Source organism: Myxine glutinosa, chromosome 8 (assembly GCF_964187855.1).
Source record: "Myxine glutinosa chromosome 8, kmMyxGlut1.1, whole genome shotgun sequence".
Classification (NCBI taxonomy): Eukaryota; Metazoa; Chordata; class Myxini; order Myxiniformes; family Myxinidae; genus Myxine; species Myxine glutinosa.
Window position 1 is genome coordinate 8111257 of NC_136268.1, and position 25422 is coordinate 8136678.

The following is a 25422-nucleotide window of genomic DNA, read 5'->3' on the forward strand; positions in this document are numbered from 1 at the left end:
ACGGAGACCCTCACACCATCCCGTCTTGCCATGGAATCGTGGTATGTCGTAATGCAGTCGCCAGGCAGTCGTATCTCTGTCGCCAATGGCCGTAACTCGGCCGCCACTAGTCCTACTGCTGTCGTCGTCAGTCTCCCATAGCCGCAGGGGAGACGTGGCAGTTCTTCTGTAGTCGATATGCAGCCGCAACAGTGTCGGCCCGTAGTCGGGAAGATGCCGCAGGAAGGCCGTATGGCATTCGCATCTCTGCCGTGCTAGCTGGTGGGGCGATGCTGGGGCGATTGCGGAAGACTATGAGCGACTGGGTTGCGGCCGCTTTACGCTCTTATTACGGATACCGACGACAGCATGGCGGTTCCATCGCGACAGCATGGCGGATTTTTTTCCATTGCGACTGAGCGCGCCGTTTGTAAACATTTTAAAAACTTTTTGGCCCCTTTGCGACTCTTGCCGACTGCAGCCGACCTGGGGAGGATAACCACGACTACAGGCGACCGTCCATTACGGTTTCATTACGATTGTCGGCGGGTGGTGGCGATTTTTTCAGTCGCCAGTAGTCGCCGACAAATCCGCCTATGTGTGACCTAGGCTTTTTGGAGGGCACTGTACAAAGGCATCAGTCATAAATAATACATCAGTAAATAAATTAATTTATTAATTGCTTGAACATTTAAGCAGCAAAATGATACATTGATTCTGTTTTGATTCTCCTGGACTTACCTTCCATAACAACTACTTTCAGTTCACGACAATCAGCATTGTACTGCACAGCAAAGTGCAGTTTGCCTTTTGAATTCCGGATGCCATTTTTTATGAACTTGTGCTCTTCCGATTGCGTCGACGGCACTGTGCCTTGTTCTGCAATCCAATCACACTTTGAATTAATATAGTAGCTAACACAGCCAGAAAAAGCAATAAAGGAATGCATTGTTATATTTAGCCCCATCCCCACTGACCCTTTCGAATAGTAGCCCTCCCCCCATTTTTTTATATTTTAAATACAAGATCGAGGCTCGTGTAAGAGCTAACACATTAATCACAAAAAAAAAACGGACACACAAAACATAAAATAAAGGGAGCGGGAGAGAAGATGGAGAGAGAGAGACGGAAGCACACAAGTACAACATTTGAGAAAAGGGACATCGGGAGATCTGTGGGAGGGAGAGGGCTTGGGGGGGGAGGAGGCATGGGAAAAGGGGGGGGGGGGAGTGGGAGAAATACAAAACACATTGACACAGCTAGGAGTTCCAGGAAATAAGATGGTATTTCAAAAAAGTCGATCTCGGGTGAATTAGAGGGGGTAGAATAGATAAAGGTTTTGGAGGAGGGAAGATAAGAGATGGTGGTGAACAGCTGTTTTAAAGACCTGGAGGGAGGAGTGGGATTGAAGAGAGTAAGGGAGTATGTTCCAGAGGCAGGATAAAAGATGAATGAAAGAGTGAAGGTGAGCTGAGAGTCTTGATTTTGGCAGTTTAACCATAAGAGGGTTGCTGGTAGATCTTGTGCGACCTGCAGGAATATTTGGGGGACAGAGCACAGAGAGAGCTGGGGGAGCTAGGCCGGATAGGAGTCGGTAGAAGACAGAAAGACCACCAACTTGCCTGCGGTGAGCGAGTGAAAGGCCCTCACAAACAGCTTCATCGCAGGAGAGTCCAATGATTCTGAATGCTTTGGTTTCTACAGCGTGAAGCCGAGCTAGGTGTGAGGCAGGAGCACCGGCCCAGAGGGGAGAGCAGTATTCCATTGAGCTGAGGATGAAAGCCTTGTATGTGGTGAGGAGCTCAGTTGTGCCAATGAAGGACTTCGCACGACGGAGGATGCCCAGTCGGCGACTGGCTTTGGAGGCCAACTTGGAAATGTGGTTTTTCCCAGGAAAGATCATGGCAGATAGTGAGACCCAAACGCTTGAGTGACAGAACTTATTGGAGAGGATTGTTGAGAAAGTAGATACCATGGATACTATAGGAGGAGATTTTGGTGAGCAGAGCGGGATGCCAGACCGTATCGAAGGCACGTGATGCGTCAAGGGAGACATCTCTGATTTCCTGTTTGACATTGAGGACCTCCATCCATTGTTGAGACAGCAGAAGCAGCATATCCAGAGTAGAATAACCTGGTCTGAAACCAAATTGATGATCAGAGATCAAGCCATTGGAGAAGAGGAAGGATTTGATATCCGAAGCAATGATGGATTCCATGACTTTGCTGATGATTGGGAGCAGGCTGATTGGTCTGTAGTTGCAAGGATCTGTTTTTGCACCTTTTTTTATGTTAAGCGGTAATGTTGGCAGATTTCCAAATGGATGGCAGATGACCTTGAGCAAAAGAGAGGGTGAAAAGAACAGAGAGAGGGTGAGATAGAGCGGCAGAGCAGGATTTTAGGACCCGTGGGCTGATGCCGTCTGGTCCAGTTGCAGAATCAGAGTAGAGGTTTGACAGAAACTACTCCACCTTGTCAGGAGAGAAGGACACAGAGTCCAGGAGCAGCTGGGTTTGACTGGGTATGGTGGGTACAGAGAGGGATGGGTTTGGGATACAAGGTTTTGAGGCAAACACAGAGTTTAGGCATTCGGCTTTGTCACGTGCTGAGTCAGCTGTATAGCCATTTGAGGTAAGGGAGGGGATGGAGGGGGAACAAACACCAGAAACAGATTTGACCAGACGCCACCAGGATTTGGAAGAGGGAGACAGGTTTGAGAGTTCACTCTTGAGAGTGGAGAGATAGTGCTTCCTCCTGGCTCTCCTGAGGGTGGACACACACTTGTTCTGAGCTTGGTGGAAGGAACTGAGATTGCCTTCCGTTGGATTTGCCTTCCTGGAGGCGAAGGCAAGTTGTTTCAGGGCAACTGCCTCACCACAATATTCCTTGTACCATGGATGGGAGGAAGGGTATGACAACTGAAGACGACATGGGATAAATCTGTGCATGAGAGAGAGCAGTTTATTTTGGAAGAATTCCCAGGAAGAGTTGATGTCAGAGGCAGTAGAGATGGGAGACCAGTCCAGATGATTGATGGCTGCTTGAAGACCGTGGCAGTTGGCCTGAGTGAAATGCCAAACTCGTCGACGCTGAGGAGGCTCTCTGAGAATGGCCAGAGAGATGTCCACTTTAACAAGCATATGATCAGATGAAACGATTGGAGCAGAAGAAGAGCAGCAGACATTTGCAGGGAAGTTTGTCATAACCAAGTCTAGAACAGAAGATGCTCCGTTGATTGAGATCCGGGTCAGGAAATTGACAGATTTTGTCAGTCTCAGTTGGTCACAGAAGTCCTTTGCTGAGATATCATGGCTGGTGTGAGAGGAACCCACACCCAGCCAGCTGGCATGGTGACAATTGAAATCACCACATATGAGGAACAGAGAGTTGGGATGAGTCGATAGAAGTTGGTCCATGTTGTCAGACAGCGAAATGTAAATGGAGTCGTCACTGTTTGGAGGACGGTACAAAACACATATGATCAAAAGGTGGAAGCAAAGGGGAAGCCATAGGCAGAGGTATACCTGGGGGTGGGGTGGAGAGAGGGCAGTGCAGGGAGAGTGAGGAAGAGAGTTTTTGAAAAATGAAAAAATGAACATATGAACTTATATAACATGAAAAACGAACATATAACTTATTTAACTTAATATAACTTGTATAACTTGTATAAAAATGAACAAATGAAAAATGAACATATGAACTTTCTTTCCATGTATTCTCTTCCTTCCACCGACCATTTCAAATACGTGACCTCCACCCCTCCCTTTCACTGACCCCTTTGAGCATGAGCCCTCCTCCTATTCTTCCACTGACCCATTCAAATATGAGCCCCCACTTTCCTTTTACATGTGAGCTCCCCCTCCCTTTTACATATGAACCCCTCCTTTCCACTGACCATTTCAAATAGGAGCTCCCTTCCCTTTTTTCTTTTTTTTTGTTCATAAAATAATAATTTGTAATTTTTTTAACCAAAGCTTACACAAATGTGGTACGTATATATTGTTGCGGTGGTTCAAATCGCCACTCCTCTTGCACAACAATTTTATTGCGTGATTCCCCTCGGTTAATACCGGAGAATCACGAATACCTTCAAGGTGCACAAATCAAGATGCACACGCGTGCCGAAGAACCGCGCAATCGAACCCTCACTTTCCCACACCTTATGGTGCCGAGCGGATTTGCACGGTGTGGAAAGCGGCGTTACCCCACGAGATTTATGGACCTGAATCTAGCCAAATTTTTTCTAGCCAACAAATTTTTTTTAGGGTTCAATCCCACTCCTGACACCAGTTGTCGTGCGACTCCTGTTAACACCAGAAGGTCGCGGTTGGACCGAAACGGATTTAATGGAGGCGATAACCAAACACGGATTCGGATATATGTCGCGCGGGAGGAAGGAGGAAAATGGAAGCTGCGCAAGTGCTTAACTGCGGACACTCCGATCCTGTAGAGGCAATTAACTCAAGCGGGCACAGATTTGAATGGGAAAGGAAAATAATACAAGGGTTTATTGAACCGGAATGCAGGAACAGGAAAACGCGGTAATAAACTAATAAAGAAGCCTAATTTGGGACGTCCCCACACACAGATATCAGAAACGAGACACAGGAATATGAATTAAAGGAAAAGAACACGTTGTGTAAAATGTAATGGGGATTGGCCTTATCTGTCCCTAGTCTTGTCTTGGTATCGTCCACCACGCGGCTCCAAGCTCCGCTCGTGCTCACGCACCACCAGGCCTTGCTCCAAATTCCAAAGCACCCACGAGGTCCCCCGCTCCAGCACCGTGCGTCCAATGCAGGCTGGCGGCTCCAAGCGAGGTCGATCTTCACACACGATCAGCCTGCCACGTCCCAGTCAGCTCCCCCGAAGCAAACGTGCAAGAAGCAAGCAAACTCCACTCGGGCTATGACTCAACTCAACTCGGGCTGCGCAAGACGAAGAAGAAGCCGGATGTCCAAAAAGGCTAGCTGCGCAAACAAGAGCACGAATGGCAAGAGATGCAAGAGCCGCAAGAGACCCGTGCTGTGTAGGACGAAGAAGAGCCAGAGAGAGAAAATGGCGTTCGGCGCTCCCTTAAATAACCTTTTCGGTGACGTCGGCCTTGGCGCGCTACCAACCAGCGACTTCCACCAAACCTTCCAGCTTCGCGCCTCTCGCACTCGTTGGCTGGAGGTTCGCGCCCAGCGTGCCGAGCAATCACAGGACCATAGCGTGGCGATAGCTCATAGCATGCAGCGTGGTGATAGCGCGTGGCACTCGATGTGGTTAGGCCTGTCGGAGGTGTAACTGGCGGCGGCACCCATCGGTGGTGCCCTGGCCTGGTTTCTTTGCCTGTTCCTTCCGAAGTCACTGTCAGGGAAGGTAGTCATTTAATGTTCCACGAAGGAGATCCTAACTAAGTGTCTACAGGTGTGCATTGCCATCCGGGACAAAGGTTTGGCTGACCAGGTGAGGCATACAGGGGCGTTAATCTTTAATCCCTAACTCTATTTATCACACGAACATCCTGGTATGTCCACAGGTATACATCTTAGCCGACAAATCGCCAACACATTAAAATTACAAGTAAAGGTAGATTCCTTACCGCGACAGACGAAGCACGTTACCTACACAGATCTATCTGGATCTACATATCACTACCCTATGGACATAACTATATACAGTATATATATATATACAGTATATATATATATATATATCTATATATATATATATCTATATATATATATATATATATATATATATATATATATATATATATATATATATATATATATATATATATATATATATATATATATATATATATATATATGTATGTATATATATATATATATATATATATAAGTAGTGTAATAATGTTGCTTCTGGGACACCTCCGTTTAACATGGGAAATCCCTATCTAATGTCATTTACCCCCTTGTCTTTTTCAAAAATCATAAACACCTCTATTTCTCCCACCCTCATCTTTATGAACCTTTTGTCTGTAGTACCTATCCTTAATGTTGTTCATTAGACCACTCAAACACTACAAATATTTGTTTTCTCTTATAGACCTATCATCCTTCTTCTACATATCATCTGGCAGATTAATCTTTGACCCACTCAAACATTGACCCATTCACTTCCATATTAATTCTTTCCCTCCCTCATTGCCCCTAAACACCTATATTTCTCTCACCCTGTTCTTTACGAACCTTCTAACCTTTTGACATGTTATCCTTATTCATTAGACCACTTAAACACCTGTGATCCTTCTGACCTCATGGACCTTTTAACCTTTTACTCTTAATATCATCTGGTGAATATAACCCACTCAAACAACGACCCTACAAATATTTGTTTATGCGTGGGAAATAATTTAATTCTCCTACAACTCTCTTCACCATCTAATATATTAACAAAAAATATGTTTGAGTTTGGTTCTTTATTAAGATATTTTAACTGAGCTAAGATAAAATGGTAAACCTCCCTCAATGTTCTTGCTTGAGCGCCTCCAGTGCCACATACCATTTTTAAATTAAAGTATATATTTTCCTGACAACCATCAAAGTTTTCCGTCCACTCAAAAATATTTCCATCTTTTTTACCCAATTCACCGGTATTTAAATTAATTCTCTTATTTGTTTTGTGAACTTTTTTACCAGTTGCCTTTTCAATTATACCTATTTGATATTTTTCACATTCATTATGTTTTCCATTTATATACCAAGGTTGATTACACCTCCACTCTTTAGTCTGGTTGATACTTGGTTCTATCATTTATATAATAGTAAAAAAGGCGGCGGTAGCCCGTTAAAATCCCCAACCCCCCCCCTTTTTAACTTATCACTTATATATATCTTATCACTTATATATATCTTATCACTTATGTATATCTTATCACTTATATATATCTTATCACTTATATATATATCTTATCACTTATATACTTATATAACCATAAGGGAGACTATCAATTCCATTTTCTAAAATAAACCTCTTATCATCAAAAGCCCCCAATGCTTTCTTATTCATCTCTTCTGAAAATAATTGATGTTTATAACTTCTTATTCCATTAATCTTTCTAAACTCTTCTTTCTTTGTTGTTAAACAGTTATAATAATCCTTAAAGTTTATTGTTTCTTTTATGACATTTTTCTTTATGCCTTTTAACTTCTTATCAGTTTTTTCAACGTTATTCACAATATATTTATAAGCATAAGCCTTAGACCTCAATCCCACAAATTCACTCATGACATTTCCTCCTAATTCATCCTTGAACTTTCCAATCACCTTTTTATTTTTGGAGGAGAACAACTCACTCTCTGGGCTGTAATTACTAGTGTCATAGATATTAATGTCCTTTTTCATGTCTGAATAAACATCATCAGTATTAATTTGCAAAATAAAACTATCTGTATCCATATAAAGTAGATTAACATCATTTTGATATTTCTTCCTCAAGTTATTATAAAAGTAATCATACATTAATGACTTTGATAAATCAAGAATTGTTGTTCCAATATAAATAGGTTTGTTCATTTCAATACTCTCTTTAACCAAATGGATCGCACAAAAGTTCTCAGTAAAGACCTCAGCTCTAGTAAAACTCGGTCTATTAATTAATTTTGATGCTTGTTCCCAAGATGTTGATAGTCTGATATTTTGTCTTTTCCTCACATTCTCCATGGTCTTACCAAAGACCGCATTATTCATCAATTTATAAAAGTCTTTCTCAAAATCGGTTTTTGACTCTGTTCTTCTTTGTGTATTGAAATCAATGTACCCCCTTAACCAATGACTTTGATTGAACTTTAGAACCCTATGGATCTTCTCTACTCTTAGACCTTTTGATAAATATTGTCGCAAATTTCTTTGGTGTAGAACATAATTTTTCTTGTTATATAATGTAGTAAGTAATTTTTCTGTTGATTCACCTATATTAAATGATCGTTGATAATCACTTAACCACTCCTTCTTTGGACTTTCTTTCTCACAAGCAAATGGGAGATCTTTGTGTAGGTTATGGAGTTCCTCTGGATATTTTAAATCAATTTCAAAATAATAACCAACCTTTGAATCATCCAATTCTTTTTGTGTAGAGATACATACATCTTGTAAAACCTTTTTGTAGTCTTTTTCCTTTACCCATCTAAGTTTTCCATAAGGAAGAGCCTGAGACATTGCCCAGCCATACAGGTTGTTTGCGTCATAGTACATCAAGTAAGAACTCTCTTTCGTTGATTCATAATTTGGAAGATATTTGTTATTTGCTTTTGCGTATCTCTTTGAACAGACTTGTGAAATTCCTCCTCTCTTTGCCTTTTCAATCATCAAAAGCATATCAACATCGGTTATCAAATCCAAATCTTGTTTTGTCATTTTCAACATCGCACTCCAGGCCAATCCAGGTGCTGTGTAGTAGTGAGCAGGATCCAATCCATATCCAGTGCGACAAACAGATCTAAAGGCTTCAAATACATCGGCCAATAAAAGGACATCAGTTTTGAGATACAAATCATGATACTCGCCAAGATTCTTGATGTTATATTTTTCCCAAACATTTTGTGCGTGTACATAATCTTTATCAGATATATTACTGTTGTTTAATTTGTTATAGAAATTTTCTTTTGAAGGAAGTTGTGTTTCATTGAATCTCTCAAATGAGTCCATATAGTCATAGGGGTAAATTCCCTTTTGTGTTAGAAAATCTTTATCTAAAAAATACTCTGAAAGACATGGAAACTCTTTTAGATTTTGAACCAAGTTAACCAATGGACTTGCCATGAATTTAAATGTATCAAGAAATCTGATATGAGTAATAGGAGATGTGTGAATTGTTTTTGTGAATGAAATGTATTTCTGATCCGTGTTTGGAATTGCTGAGATACTTCCAGAAGTCTTTGAGAGTTCCTTGATAAATAGATGTGTATCATAATGAGCGTTGTTATGAAGAAAGACAGGAATGAAAGAGGGGAGTTGATAATTAATATTACAACTTTGATGAGCCGGACCTCTATATTTACCAGTGAGATGACAATGGTCTCTAACCTTTAGACCTTTACCAATTTTCTCCTCACAAATATGACAGACATTGTTTTTTATAAATTCCCTTTTTTCTTTACTTGTTAAGGACATTGGTTTATTGGTTTCTCTCATTATCTTGGTTAATCGAACACAGTCTTTTTCTAGTCGTTTCACAAACTCCTCTGGGGTATTTGAGCCTCTATACATCTCTAACTTGTTATATTTATCACCAACGGATGATTTGATATAATAACAAAAACCACAAGGAGTATGTTTTTGATATTTATTTGTGTATGATTCTTTTGGATCTTGAGAAGCAGTATCAATTTTTTCTAAAATACTTTCAAAATCAGCATATATAACAAATGGATGTTTGATCTTTTTATTTTCATCTTTGAATGTGATCTTTGAGCCTTCTTTAGGCATATTGATTACCGTTGATTTATGTTCGCCACAATAATTTGAATGTTTATCTAATCTTTCTTGTGAATTGAAGAAGTTAAGACAACGCAAACAAATATATATTTTATTTGTTCTCTTACAGACTTGTGGTTTTATTAATTTAGCAATATCTTTGATGTATGTATAATGTGAATTTTCGTCTGAATTAAAATATAGAAGATTAATATGAGTTTGTTTACAATTGTCAGAAAGCTTTAAAACCTGAATGTTGTTTGTTTCTGTTAGACCATAAACATTAACTGATAAATTATTCATCTTTTCAAATTTAGGAATATCATTTAAAGTCATCGGAAACTTTAGATCTTTCGTATTTAATGTATTCTCATATTTTTTATAATGAGATACTCTTTCATCATGAAAATGTGGAGGATGTAAGTGTGCTAAAATAGACCAGAGAAAACATTTATTGTCTTTATTTTTGATATTGATAACTGCTTTTCTATTTTTGATAACACTGGGTAAATCAATGTAAGAAGAAGCTTTTAGAGGATCTGATTTAAGAATATGAATGTCTATGTAAATAATTTTTCCTATATTGAATCCACTTCCTACGATTGAATTATCCACATCTTGCTCTTGTTTAATAAGTTCATCATAGACTCCTGATGTTTTAAAATCTTGATATGAAGATATAAAGTGTGGCTCAGTTCTCATGTATGGTGCATCTATAACTCCTTCATCCTTTGTCATTTCTAATTTTACTCCCATATAAAATTTAAGTGGTTTCATTTCCTTTAGTGTTTTTTCAATCAACGTTTGAACAGCAGGTTTAACTATTTCTACAGCATCAACTATAGACTCTGGTTCAGGAGGTTTGAAGTTAAAGACTCTTATTTTAATATGTCCTTTGAATGCTCCATCAGAGTTTTTAGTTGTGATAAAATTTGATAAATGTAGATTTGTTTTAAGATGTATTTTGAAGCCTTTCTTGAGGATATTTTTATTACATGTAGAACAGTGTTTTGTTTCAGGTGGAAGAGGGGAAAGTTTGTTTAAAATGTTGTATGTATGTTTTGCGGTGAGAATATGTTGTTTATAATATTTTACTTCCTTCTCGCAAGTATCACAATAAACCATATTTATAGCGTGAGAAAACGTGGTGTTTTATATATATCACTGTGCTTAAAATAAAACACTTTTGAGCTTTACAGCTCCGTTTTATATATATCACTGTGCTTAAACTAAAACACTTTTTCACTCAGAATCATCTAAGTCATAACTATCACATGAATACTCAGAATCATACTCAGAGTCATCAATAAAGCTACTCTCATAACTATCATTTGAGCACAAACTATTAGTATCATAACTATCATCTGTGTTCAATGAAATACTATCATCACCATCAGCCAAGTTCAATGAAATACTATCATCACTATCGTCCGAGTTCAATGAAATAGTAAAATCTTCACTGCTGTATTGACTCATATTTAATTAGCAAGAAAAATATTCCCATCAATATCTATATACTTTCTTTCATTAACAGATTCAATCTCTACAATTTTTATATCAAAAGTTATCTTTAAATAATCTCTAACTATCATAGAACGAAATGACATTTCACCAGAAATATTAACATCATTCATTTTACTTAGATCTACACCCTTTGGATTATTAAAGAAAATACAAATGTCTCCTCTAGAATTATTAATGGTCTTATCATTCTTTTTCAAAGTATCGTGGTCAATCACTTTTTCAAGCTTTGAATAAATTGCCAGGAGTAGAGGAGAAACTTTTGTTAGATTTACTTTAATGGATGTCTTTCCAGGTATAGTTAGAGCTCTTCCTTTAAATGAAATAGAGGGGCTCATGTTATTTTCCATAACTGGTTTTACCCAAAAATTTCCATATTTATCTTTGTTCAATTTAACATCTTTGACATATTTTTCTATATCTTCCACCGAAGTAGAGATTGATTGAAATTTGTCTTTTGTGCTTTGAAACATTGTATTTATTAATGAATAAACTTGCGTTTAGTTTAAGTAAAAATTTACCACATAAATATGATAAGTTCTGAAGGATATTTAGAATTTCCAGACTCTCCATATGATAAATTAGAGAATTGTCCGGCTTGTGATAGAGTGGGGCTTAATGATGAGGATTCATATAAACAATGTTTATTCTGTGATTATATTCTAATTAATGATAATAAGAAATATAAAAAAACATATAACTCTTTTAAATTAGAACCAAAAATGAATTACTTTACAAGATTAATAAGAGAGATGAATGTTAAGCATTATGGTGATAATACACCATTTCTTACAAGGAAAGAGACTCTTTGTATTGAGGAAATGTATAAGGGTTTAATGATATTTATTATTCAAAATAATTTTAATGGAAATGTTAATACAAGATACTACATAAATAAAATAATGAATTATTTTGAAATTAAACCAGAACTCAGGATAAAATATAGAGTTTCTAAAATAGCTCAAAAAAAGTTGGATGACTTGTTTTCCAAATATATAAATGAATGATTTTTTACCCGTTTGGGAAAATAAGATAAAATTTAATAACCATAAAAACATTCCAAATTCATTGAGATGTCTAATAGTTGGTTCAAGCGGATGTGGGAAAACCTGTTTACTTTTAAAGATGCTCCTTGGTCCTAATTTTTTAGATTATGATAATTTAATAATTTTTACAAAGTCAAGTTTTCAACCCGAGTATCAACTACTCTCACAGGGTTTTAATGCAGGTCTTAAAAAGGAAGACATTATCGGTTTATTTAAACTTCAAAACAAACTGAATGATTATAATATTGAAGATATAATACAATTATTTTGTGATACACAGAAATCAAAATCGAAACCCATAACTTGTATTCTCAGTGATAATACGGATGATATACCTTCACCTCAAGATTTAGATAAATCAAAAAAGAACCTCGTCATCTTTGATGATTGTGTTAATGAGAGAAACCAAACAGTAATGGATAGCTACTATACAAGAGGGAGACATTCTTCTTGTAATTGTATATATCTTAGTCAATCATATTTTCAACTCCCTCGACGCTCAATAAGAAACAATGCCAATACTTTTATTTTATTTAAGTTAAATTCAATAGATGTAAATAATTTTTGGAGAGATAATTGCTCTACGTTATGTAGTAAAAAAGAATTTGAAAATTATATGAAACACACGATTGGAAAATATAAATATATTGTTGTGAAACAAGATGAGATACTAAATGATATTTTTCAATAAATAAATACAGAAAATGAATACTGAAGAAAGAGAAAGAAAGTTTAAGGAACATCAACAATTAGTTTCAAAAGTTGTTAAACAACAGGAAGAGATAAAGAAGAAACGGAGACAGAAACTAACTGGTGAAGAAGCCTTTGAAAGAAAACAAGAGAAATTCTTTAAACCACTTTTGAAAACTCAACACTCACCTACAGTACCCACGGTAGAATTTACTCCGAAAAAACTTCAAATGCTCAAAGATTTTAGTCAGATAACAAAACAAGAACTTGGTGAATTAGAATATGATGACGAGGGATTATTTCGGAAACTTGAGGAGGTAAATCAACCCCCTAATTATGTTGTGGAAGCTCTTCAAAACAATGAATATTCGGCGGGTTCAAAAACCAGAGCAGGTCTCATTCCAACAGAAGAACCAGCAGTGTTTCATCTTGTGGAAGAAAAGGTATTGATATTTAATGATGAATTGATGTTCTTGAGTTCTACTCAACCAAATGTTAAATTAACTCCAAGATTAATGTTTCTTCTAACAAACCCCGGATTCAGCGGTTCAAAATATTTTGAGGAACCACTTGATATGGAAAGAGAGGAAGATAGGGTATATATTGAGTTGCTAAATGCACTTGATTATGGAGTTTCTGTTGCTGGTAAAAGTAAGAAGAATGAGAAGGAGAAACATATTATTGATGCTTTAAGTAAGCTTGGTTCGGGTGTTAGTTTTCTTCCAAATGACCCATCACAATTAGTTAATAGGCTATTATTGTTGTTAGGTAGTAAGAAGGCTGGAAACAACAATTGTTTTAATGAATCCTCAGCCATTTTAGATCAGTTGATGAACATGAAAATAATTAATAAATGTCAATACAAAGATATTTTATTAGATATTAAATAAGATGAGAAGCACAATTCTTAGTTTTAATTTCACAACGAGCGATTACACAGCTTCATTCCCTTACCCACTACAACTTGACCCCCTTACCTCATATGAGGCATCTTTGTTGTCAATGGAAACTTACAATACCCTTTTTAATATCACAGAGAAAAACAACAAGTTTAGTTATAATCCAGGAAGTGGATATAAAACTATAACCGTTTCACCTGGAGCTTACGAGATTTCTCAAATATCTTCAGAAGTCTCTCGCCTTATGAAAGAAAAAGGTGATGAACCAAAAAATATTGTAATAGATATTCAAAAACACACTTCAAAATCAACTATTAAACTTAAAAATAATTATAAAGTTGATTTCACGATTGAAAATTCGTTTAGAGAGCTATTGGGTTTCTCTTCAAAAAAGATTGAAAATAACGGGACGTTTTACAGTGATAATGTTATCCAAATATCCTCCGGTATAAATTCAGTATTAATTCATTGTGATTTGATTGATGGTGCTTATAACGATGGAATAAGAACAAATACAATATTTTCATTCAGTGCATACTCAACCCCGATTGGTTATAAATTTAATATGGAACCAAAAAATCTTGTCTATTTACCTGTGTCAGGAAAAACCATATACAGAGTAAATTTTAGGATAACCGACCAAGATAATCGTATGATATCCTTTAATGATGAAATTATATCCATCAGAATTCACCTACGTGAAGTTTTTCAATAAATAAATAATGGTTATTGTGAGAAAACACGAGTTGGGAAAATATAAAATAATTACAGGGGAGGGCATGTTCCTTTCACCAGACTATACAAGGTATGTGGGTAGAGGATACTATAAACCTAAGAGACAACGAGGTGTAGGTCATCAATTTCGAAATAAAGGAGATGGGATAATTGATACTCTAATGGGTATTGGTTCAACCATCCTTAAACATAAAGACCTAATTGGTTCAACTGCTTCTGCCGTGGGCTCCGTTGCGGGTGCTATAAAGAGTATAAAAGATGCTCAAAAGGAGTCTCATAAATTACAAGCAATCAAAGAAATAAAAAAAGGTAAAACTCAACTATCTTCACAAGAACGACAAAAAATCATTAAAATACTTGGGTCAGGGTTTCAACAATTTTAATGCTATATAAATACAAGTATGGAAGCGATTGATAGTATCTATGATTTGGATGATACGATTATCATTTCAAACTCCACTAAAAAGGAAGACTATTTTAAGGTAAATGCTATAACAGGAACAGACTGGAATTCAAACGGAACAAAAAGTTTTGAAATAAATAATCAACAAACTTACTTGAATATAGCTGATAGTTTCTTGCTGTGTAAATTTAAATTCACTAAGGCTGCGAATAATACTAATGCTACACTCGTAAATGATTTCTTCTGGAAAATGTTTGACAGTGTCCGCCTGTATATTGGAACACAAGAGGTTGAAGCGGTTGATTATGTCTCTGCTACATCTGAAATGATGAAATTTACACTATATTCGTTTAGTGATAGAATGGGTAAGGGAGCTGTTGAGGGTTTTATTCCTGATATGTCAACGGGTACAAACGCAGACCCTGGTTATAGTCAAAGGAAGTCAATGTATAATGATGACGCAAAAGCTGAGAATAGTTTTACCGTAGCAGTACCTCTGAAAGGTATATTTGGATTTTGTGATTATGATAAAGTTTTGTATGGGCTTAAAATTAGATTTCAACTACAAAGGAATGATAATGTAAATAGATTGCTTTTTGGGGATGAAAATGCTTTTGGAGAAAATAATAAATTTGTTATTAATGATTTGTGTTGGTATATCAGTGAATATACTCCTAATCTTAAAACGGAAGAGATGTTAAATAGAAGACTTAACTCAAAGAAACCGCTAAATGTATCATACCTTAAAAGAAGATGTCAACACGTTAAACTGGAACACACTACCTACACTTGGAATTTAGGTGTTCTTCAAGGAAAGCCACGATACCTCTGGCTCATTTTTAAAAAACCAGATGGAGAGGACGGTACTAATAAGAATAATGCCCTGAGTGATAATGCAAAGGTGAAACAACTTCGGGTTTCTCTTGATGGCACATTTTATCCGCGAGATAGATTGGAAATTGATTGGGAAAAAAATGATTATGCGGAAGCCTACAAGTCCTACCAAAAGGTGTGTGAAAGTAATGGTAATAATGATCCTATTTTGGATATGGTTGCGTTTCAAAAACTTTATACAATCTACGCAATTGACCTGAGTTCTCAAAAGGAAACTATAAAGTCTAATCGAGTGGATACTTCTCTATACATTGAAAGAGGGGAGAGTGAAGAGGTTAATGCATATTGTTTGCTTTTGGAGGAAACAGAATTACAGATTAATACAGATAATGGTGTTATGATTAATATCACATAGGTTTTTTCTCATAAATAAATGGTTGGGGTATATGTTAATCAAATCAATCTTAATAAATTAACATCTTGTATTCAAAATCAAAAGCCTTGTATTATTAATGTTAATACAATTCAAAGAAAAGGAGCTGTAAGAATTGATGTTTTACTCACACACACACAAGTAAAAACACTAAATGATGTTGGATCACTTAAAATTAAAATGACGAAACCTATGTTAAAGAAATATTCAATAGACGAGTCAAGAGGAGGATTTCTCCCGTTTCTAATTCCTTTATTTGCTGGTTTAAGTGCGGCGGGAGCATTGACTGGTGGTATTTCAGCAGCGGTAAAAACTGCTAACGAAAGGAAGGCACAACTAAAAGCTCAAAAAGAATTGGAAAGACATAACAAGGAGTTGGAGAAACAAATTAGTGGAAGTGGTGTAATTGTAGATTTTGCTCAAAAACTTGAAAGTCTACCTGATAAAGCTAGATTGTTGGTTGGAGATATGCTTTCCTCTATCGCTCAAGCGGGTGTTAAACTAACTAAACGGGGTAATGGATTGTATCTTTCTCATAAATAAATGGATAAATGGTTTAAACAATTTGGAAAGAATACAACGTCAAATATAGAACTAGCTAAGTATTGTAAAACACTAAAAATTGATAATGTGGTTATTTGTATGAGAGATGAATTAACACATATAAATAAGAATACAAAGAATATTATTATGAATTTAGACACACAGAATGGTTCTCATTGGGTTTGTATTCATAATAGTCAGGATAAATATTATTTTGATAGTTATGGTATGCCACCACCTGTTGAAGTAATACAATTCTTACAGAATGGTGTTTATCAAACATTCCAAGTTCAAGAAATTAATTCTAAATGTTGTGGCCAATTATGTTTATATGTATTATTTCAACTCAACAATAATGAAAATTTTTATGATATCATTTTTTATCTAATATAAATGACCTATGTTGGAAAAGATGGTTCTATCTTTGGAAAATCCTCTCAGGATATTGATTTATCAAATTATTATACAAAGGCACAGGCTGAACGACAAAAATATAGTGTAAGTAAAAATATTAATATGAAGAATACTTATAAATTAATCAATTATCCAAACCCTACAGATGCGAATGACTTGATTAGATTCAGTGATTTATCACAATATATATCTTTAAAGAAAACAGCACGTTTTGTGAAACAAGTAAAATTTACAACCACAACACCTGGTTATACTGACCATACACCTTTCCTCATTGAATTTAACTACCTGCTTACAATTAAATTTTATAAAGAAGGACATTTAGTTAATATGCGAATTAATAAATGGGGGTATGATATGCCTGATTTAGGGTATAATTGGTCTTTTTCAATAAACATAGAAGACCTACATGATTTAAATCAGTCTCGTAAAGAAGAATATTATCCACTTGGTGAAGATAAGGATTTATGTGGAAGTACAATTAGTAAACAACAAATACGTGATTTTAAGAAAATAAAAATATATGATAGTATAGCGATGGTTCGCATGACAAAGAAGGAAGGTAATGAGATAAGGATAGAAAGCCGAGGAATACAAACCGATTTGGTAGTGGGAAGATGGGGTGGTATTACCTGTCATAATATTAATCTCACATATATTTCTGATACATAAATGGCAGGAAGAAGACTACAAGAGAATTATAATTTTTGTATTCAAGGATACCTACAAGAAAAGGGTGCTCGGTATTACATACCTTATGATTTGGAGCATATACATGGGAATTTTGTCATAAAAAACTGGCCTTATACTGATATTGTTAAACCCACAAATAGAGACTTGTTTAAAATATTAAATAAAAATGAACTTCTCAAAGTTATGAAATATAAAACTCTTTTAGAAATCGTCAACAAATCTTATTGGTATCCTATTATGAGAAAAATAATTATAGATACAAGAATATCTCAAAATCCAGATGAGTATATGTATAATATTCTTTGGGGTTCAAACTCAAGGGTAGCAAGGGATGAGGAAGGAGTTGAAGAAGAGAAGGAGGAAAGAGAGAAAAAGGAGAAGGAGGAAAGGGAGAGGGAGGAGAAGGAGGAGAGGGAGAAAAAGGAGGAGAAGGAGGAGAGGGAGAAAAAGGAGAAGGAGGAAAGGGAGAAAAAGGAGAAGGAGGAAAGGGAGAAAAGGGAGAAGGAGGAAAGGGAGAAAAGGGAGAAAAAGGAGAAGGAGGAGAGGGAGAAAATGGAGGAGGAGGAGAGGGAGCAAAGAGAGAGGGAGGAAAAATATAAAAAGATGGAAATCACTGAGATTCATAAAAGATTGAGTGTATTAAAGCAAATAAATCAATCTCAACGCACCGAAGAGGAAATTAAAGAATTAACAACTCTTATGAAGATAATGGTTTCAAAAATAAGAACGTCAATGTCTTCAATTTCAGAGATTTAAACGAGAAAGTGGTGAAGAAGAAGAAGAAGAAGAAGGAAAAGATTATGTGATTGATGATGTTGGTGTCATTGACTTTAGTTAGTTTTTATTTGTAAATAAATGGAGGAGAGAGTGAAGGCATTCCTTAGGATTCTTTATGTTTTAAAAATAAAGATTGAAATGTATATGTTGAAAACCAAAAAGGTTTTGATACTCTGTCGGAATTTTTCTGATAAATAAATATGAGTTATTGTCTCAAATGTAAAAAGAAAACTAAATCTAAAAATATCTCTTATGTTAAAGCTAAAAATAATAGAGTTTATCAAAAAGGAATATGTCAAGTATGTGGCTCTAAAAAGTGCCAATTCATCTCTCCTAAAAGAGGAGGAGACATACAAAAGTTTCTGTCAGGAAGTAAATTTACAACAACTGGAATTCCAGGGGAATTACACCTTCCAGGGTATTCTTTCTGTGGTCCAGGAACAAACTTGGATAAAAGATTAGATGAGGCTGACAATCCTAAACCTTGGTCTAAACCTACAAATAGGGTTGACGAAGTGTGTATGAAGCATGATATTGCTTATGGGAAAACCACTACGTTGACTGAAAAACATAAAGCCGACAGCGAAATGTTGTATAATTTGTCTTTGATACAAAATCCAACGTTGAGAGAGAAAGTTGATAGGTTTATTGTGAGAAATTTGATAAATGCTAAATTGAAACTTGGTCTTGGTTATTCCTCAAAAAACTATTAGGCTCTAATGATGCCATCAAGACTGAGGAGCTTTTGGCTGAAGAATTACACAAACCTATAATCACAAAGTTTAAAAGAAGGAAGGTTTATTCTAAATACACTGACCACATATGGTCCGCTGATTTAATTGAATTGAATAATGACAGGGGATACAGGTATGCTTTAACCGTTATTGATTTGAGGAGTAGATTTGCCTGGGTTGTCCCTTTAAAAAATAAAAGGGGTGATACTTTAATGTTAGCCTTTAAGCTAATATTTGATCGGGATAAAAGGAAACCAAAGAAGTTATGGACTGATGAGGGAACAGAGTTCTATAACAAAATATTCATGAAATTTCTTAAGGGGAAGGGTATTAAATTATACAGCACCTTTAATGAAGGAAAGGCAGTTGTTATTGAGCGTTTTAATCGTACTTTAAAAGAGAAATTATATAAAAAATTCACACAACTCGGTTCTCAAAAATGGGTGTATTTAATTCAGGATATTGTAGATAATTACAATAATACAGTTCATTCATCAACACAATCAAAACCATCAGAAACATTTACAAAATTAGAATATGAAAAGGAGATTAATTTGAGAAAGCCCAAGTTTAAAGTTGGTGATATTGTAAGAATATACAAATGGAAAAGTCATTTTGAGAAAGGTTATACACAAAAATGGACTCGTGAATTATTTAAAATCATTGATGTAATGGATACAGTCCCTTGGACCTACAAATTATATGATTTAAATGGAGAAGAAATCTTGGGTTCATTTTACTCACAAGAATTACAAAAAACACAAGTAAGCAGAAAATACCCTTGAAAATAATAAATAAATAAATAAAATGTAATGGGGATACGTTTTTAAATCTGTGAACCCCAAACACAGAATCCCACAACTTTTTAGTTGGGGCTTAACTTTTGTGTGTGTATAATGGGGATACGTTTTTAAATCTGTGAACCCCAAACACAGAATCCCACAACTTTTTAGTTGGGGCTTAACTTTTGTGTGTGTATAATGGGGATACGTTTTTAAATCTGTGAACCCCAAACACAGAATCCCACAACTTTTTAGTTGGGGCTTAACTTTTGTGTGTGTATAATGGGGATACGTTTTTAAATCTGTGAACCCCAAACACAGAATCCCACAACTTTTTAGTTGGGGCTTAACTTTTGTGTGTGTATAATGGGGATACGTTTTTAAATCTGTGAACCCCAAACACAGAATCCCACAACTTTTTAGTTGGGGCTTAACTTTTGTGTGTGTGTGTATGTGCGAGTGAGTCATAATAATATACAAACCCTAACCCAACCCAAGCCCTAACCCAACCCCATCCCTAACCCAAACCCATCCCTAACCCAACCCATCCCTAACCCAACCCCATCCCTAACCCAACCCCATCCCTAACCCAACCCCATCCCTAACCCAACCCCATCCCTAACCCAACCCCATCCCTAACCCAACCCCATCCCTAACCCAACCCCAACCCTAACCCAACCCCATCCCTAACCCAACCCCATCCCTAACCCAACCCATCCCTAACCCTCACATTCAAAATCCCAACCCTAACCCAATCCCATCCCTAACCCAACCCCAACCCTAACCCTCACATTCAAAATCCCAACCCTAACCCAACCCATCCCTAACCCAACCCCATCCCTAACCCAACCCCATCCCTAACCCAACCCCAACCCTAACCCTCACATTCAAAATCCCAACCCTAACCCAACCCCATCCCTAACCCTCACATTCAAAATCCCACCCAAACCCTAACATAATCTTTCTTTTCTTCTTTTTTAAATACGTATTTCTTTTTTTTTTTTTCCTCTTCCTCCAATTCTGTCTTTCAAGGCTTTTAAGTTTGAAGAAGTAGAAATGGGAAGAAAGAATTTTCCAGCATTTTCTTCCTCGAACTTTCTTGATATTGCTTAAATCAAGCGTCATTAAATAAAGAACATTGTTCATTGCTTTAGAATCCAAAGAGTCTCCAAGAGGAACCCCACAGGTAGAGTCTCCAAAATAAAACCAACTTTCCAAGTTCCCAAGGTATAACCACATTCCTGTTGAGCCTCCAAGATAGGTATCACATTCCGAGTCATCAAAACAAAACCCCCATTCCGAGTCTCCAAAAATATAACCATCTTTCCAAGTCCCCAAGGTAAAACCACAATTTTCAGAAATATTGGGGGTTTCCGTGATAAGTCTCACATAGTATAACTGCGGACCATCAGGGAAAACTTCCCTTTCCCAATTTTTTAGGGTTTCTATGATGTGTCTCACATAGTATAACTGCGGACCATCAGGGAGAACTCTCCTTGCCCAATTTTTTAGGGTTTCTATGATGTGTCTCACATAGTATAACTGCGGACCATCAGGGAGAACTCTCCTTTCCCAATTTTCAGAAATTTGTGGGTCTCCAATGTATGACTTGTATTCTGGCTCATCAAGGTAGAACTTGTTCAGTGGGTTTTGTTTTGATAACTCACAACAAGTATCATCATGGTAAAACTCTTTTTCAGGATTTTGTGGATCTCCAAGGTATAACTCTTTGGCTGGGTCATCAAGGTAGAACTCGTTCTGGGGGTCTTGGTTGTTCAAAATGTCTTCAAACAAAAAAATAACTTCATCCCAAGTTGTGTTAAAAGCAGAATTTTCATTTCGTATCTCAGATACAATTTCCTGTGAAAGAAAATAACAATGTATTAATTTAATACAATATTTTTTATTTGTATAAATCAAGCTCTATGAATATTAAAATAAACTTTGTTAACTCTTACACGAGTCTCATCTTAAAAAAAAAAAAAAAAAATTAAATAAATAAATAAATAAATAAACAAACTTACCTCCATTGATAAGAGGTTCGAGTCCAGTTCATCAATCTGAAGGTTGAGTTCTACACAGGTAGTAGGACTCCATGGAATAGCAAAGTTATCCCATTCCATTTCGGCATAGTAGTCCATTCTCAAGTGAAGCAGAAAGCGTGTTTGAAAAAGCCTGTGTGGTCGGTGCCTTTTATAAGGACTGGGTGTGTCTTCCTGTGGAAATTCCCTGGGCGTGTCTTAACTGGAAATGATGTGATGGAAATTCCCTGAAAATGATGTAATGTATTACCTGGAAATGATACAATGCTGAAGAGTTTATAAAGTGGGTGGGACTTAGCAAAAATGGGAGGAGCTTAGCAAAAGTGGGCGGGGCTTAGTAAAAAGTGGGCGTGGCTTAACAAAAAGTGGGTGGGGCTTAGTAAAAATGGGCGTGGTTTACCAAAAAGTGGGCGGAGCTTACCAAAAAATGGTATGTGGCACTGGAGGCGCTCAAGCAAGAACATTGAGGGAGGTTTACCATTTTATCTTAGCTCAGTTAAAATATCTTAATAAAGAACCAAACTCAAACATATTTTTTGTTAATATATTAGATGGTGAAGAGAGTTGTAGGAGAATTAAATTATTTCCCACGCATAAACAAATATTTGTAGGGTCGTTGTTTGAGTGGGTTATATTCACCAGATGATATTAAGAGTAAAAGGTTAAAAGGTCCATGAGGTCAGAAGGATCACAGGTGTTTAAGTGGTCTAATGAATAAGGATAACATGTCAAAAGGTTAGAAGGTTCGTAAAGAACAGGGTGAGAGAAATATAGGTGTTTAGGGGCAATGAGGGAGGGAAAGAATTAATATGGAAGTGAATGGGTCAATGTTTGAGTGGGTCAAAGATTAATCTGCCAGATGATATGTAGAAGAAGGATGATAGGTCTATAAGAGAAAACAAATATTTGTAGTGTTTGAGTGGTCTAATGAACAACATTAAGGATAGGTACTACAGACAAAAGGTTCATAAAGATGAGGGTGGGAGAAATAGAGGTGTTTATGATTTTTGAAAAAGACAAGGGGGTAAATGACATTAGATAGGGATTTCCCATGTTAAACGGAGGTGTCCCAGAAGCAACATTATTACACTACTTATATATATATATATATATACTAGCATGACTGGGCGCGCTTTGCGTGCCTCACCACACATCGTTTCAGAGGGGTAGGCATCTTTGACCATTTCGGTGTCTTTTGGGTCTTCATGGTGTTTTGGGTCTTCAGGGCCATTTGGGTCTTCAGGGTCTTTTGGATCCTCTGGGCCTTCAAGTGTATTTTGGGTCTTTGAGGTGTTTTGGGTCTTTTGGGGTCTTCATGGTATGTTGGGTCTTCAGGGGTCTTGGTGGTCTGAAGGGTCTTGGGGGAATTAAAGGGTCGTCAAAGGTCTGAGGGGTCTCAGCAGTCTTAATGCAATTAAGAGGGTTAATTAACAACAACACAACAACATGCATTTTAAGGCCATGTTCCCTGCTAGAGCGGGGGTTAGCCTTTCGGTCCCCATGACAATCTTCTCCATTTTGCCCTATTTTCTGCATCTCTCCTTGTTAACCCCCTTGCCCGCATTTCTTCTTCCACCATCTTTAGCCAAGTCTTTCTCGGTCTTCCCCATCCTCTACTTCCTTCTACATTAACTTCCATCACTCTTCTCAACCAGTCACTTTCATCCTTCCTCAATACATGACCAAACCATCTCAACCTGTTCCTCTTCACAGCATCAATCACAGGCAATATTCCCATCATCTTTCGCAATTCATCATTTGTCTTCCTCTCTCTCAACGATACTCCGCACATCCATCGAACCATTCGCATTTCCACCCTTTCCAGCCTTCGTTGCTGCTCTACGTTCATTACCCATGTCTCGCTCCCATAAATCATAACACTTCTCACACATGCAGCATACACCTTTCCCTTCAGCTTCAGCGACACTCTCCTCCTCATCAGCACGCCACTCAGTTCCCGAAACTTCTTCCATGCACATCTCACTCGAGCAACCGTTGCCGAGTCTGATCCACCTTCTCCATTCAGCATGTCTCCGAGGTAGCAAAATGTTTTCACACCTTCCAGCTTCACGCCGTCTCCAAGATCCAACTCAACATTTCCTCCATCTGCAGCTCCCTCTGTGCACACCTTACATTTGAATGTAGCTGCCACACTGGTTAATGACCCTCTCAGACCACTACATTTTTGATGAACCCACTCAGCACACATTGTACATTGAATGGAGTTCACTCCGACACCCTTCCTGCACACAGCACACGGCCACTTCCCAGTTCTTTCCACCTCACCACATGCTTTACCACTTGCCATCACCTTTGTCTTTCCGATATTCACCTTCAGACCTTTTGTCTCCATACATTCCTTCCACTTGTTCATCTTTTCCTTCAGTCCATCCATACTTTCCGCAATCAACACCAGATCATCTGCATACAACAACTCCCACAGTAAACCCTCCTTTACGGTCTGAGCCAGCACCTCCATCACAGCTACAAATAGTAGTGGACTTAGTACCGACCCCTGATGCACTCCCACCTTCACCTCAAACTCACCACTGTTCCCGTCCTTCGTCCTTACAGCTGTGCGTGCTCTTTTGTACATTGCCATCACTACTCTGATCAACCATTCCTCCACTCCTAACTTCCTCAATGCCCATGTCAATACTTTGCGTGGAACCCTATCGAATGCTTTCTCCAGATCAACAAACCCAAAAAACAACTTCTTCCTCTTATCCATGTACTTCTCCTGCAACTGCCTCACAATGAAAAGCGCATCTGTCATTCCTCTTCCTGGCATAAATCCAAACTGCATTTCGTCGATCTTCACTTTCTTCCTTATCCTCCTCTCCAACACCCTTTCCAATACCTTCATTCCATGCTCCAATAACTTTATCGCTTGGTACGAGCCACACTCCAGAGGGTCACCTTTCCCCTTGTATAGAGGGACGAGGGTACTCAGTTGCCAATCCACTGGAATGCGGCCTTCTTTCACCACCAGATTACAGATCTCTGTCATTCTCTTCACACCCCAACTTCCTGCTGCCTTCAACATATCTCCCACAACTCCCGTCGGCCCTCCCGCTTTTCCACTCTTCATTGCTTTTATCGCTTCCTCAACTTCCTTCTCAGTTATCTTCTCTGCCGGTCCTAAAACTGGGTTACTCTCTATGTTGCCATCCCATTCATTCTCTGTATTCAACAGCATTTCCATATATCTTTTCCATCTTCCTTTAATTCCATCTGGGTCGACAACGATTTGTCCCACTTCATCCTTCAAGCAACTCACCCCCATCACATCACACCTCTCTTTCGCTATCTGCTTTGCAATCCTGAATACTGCTTTCTGACCCTCTTCCGAATCCAAGCGTTCTCCGAACATTTTCCTACATGCCTCCTGCGCCTTTGCTACCTCTTTCTTTGCAGCCTTCCTGGCTGCCTTATAACTTTCATGCTCTGCTGTTTCTGCTCCCGTACCC

General features: G+C 37.4%; 1 protein-coding gene across 1 annotated transcript in view; it reads right to left on the reverse strand.

Moving 5' to 3' along the window:
• The window catches only part of SYT13 (synaptotagmin 13), a 51028-nt gene that overhangs the window by 11437 nt on the left and 14169 nt on the right, over positions 1–25422 (reverse strand). Inside the window, exon 4 of the mRNA XM_078782910.1 lies at positions 721–858. Within this exon, the coding sequence (XP_078639036.1) occupies positions 721–858 (138 nt within the window). The remainder of the gene's footprint in view (positions 1–720; positions 859–25422) is intronic.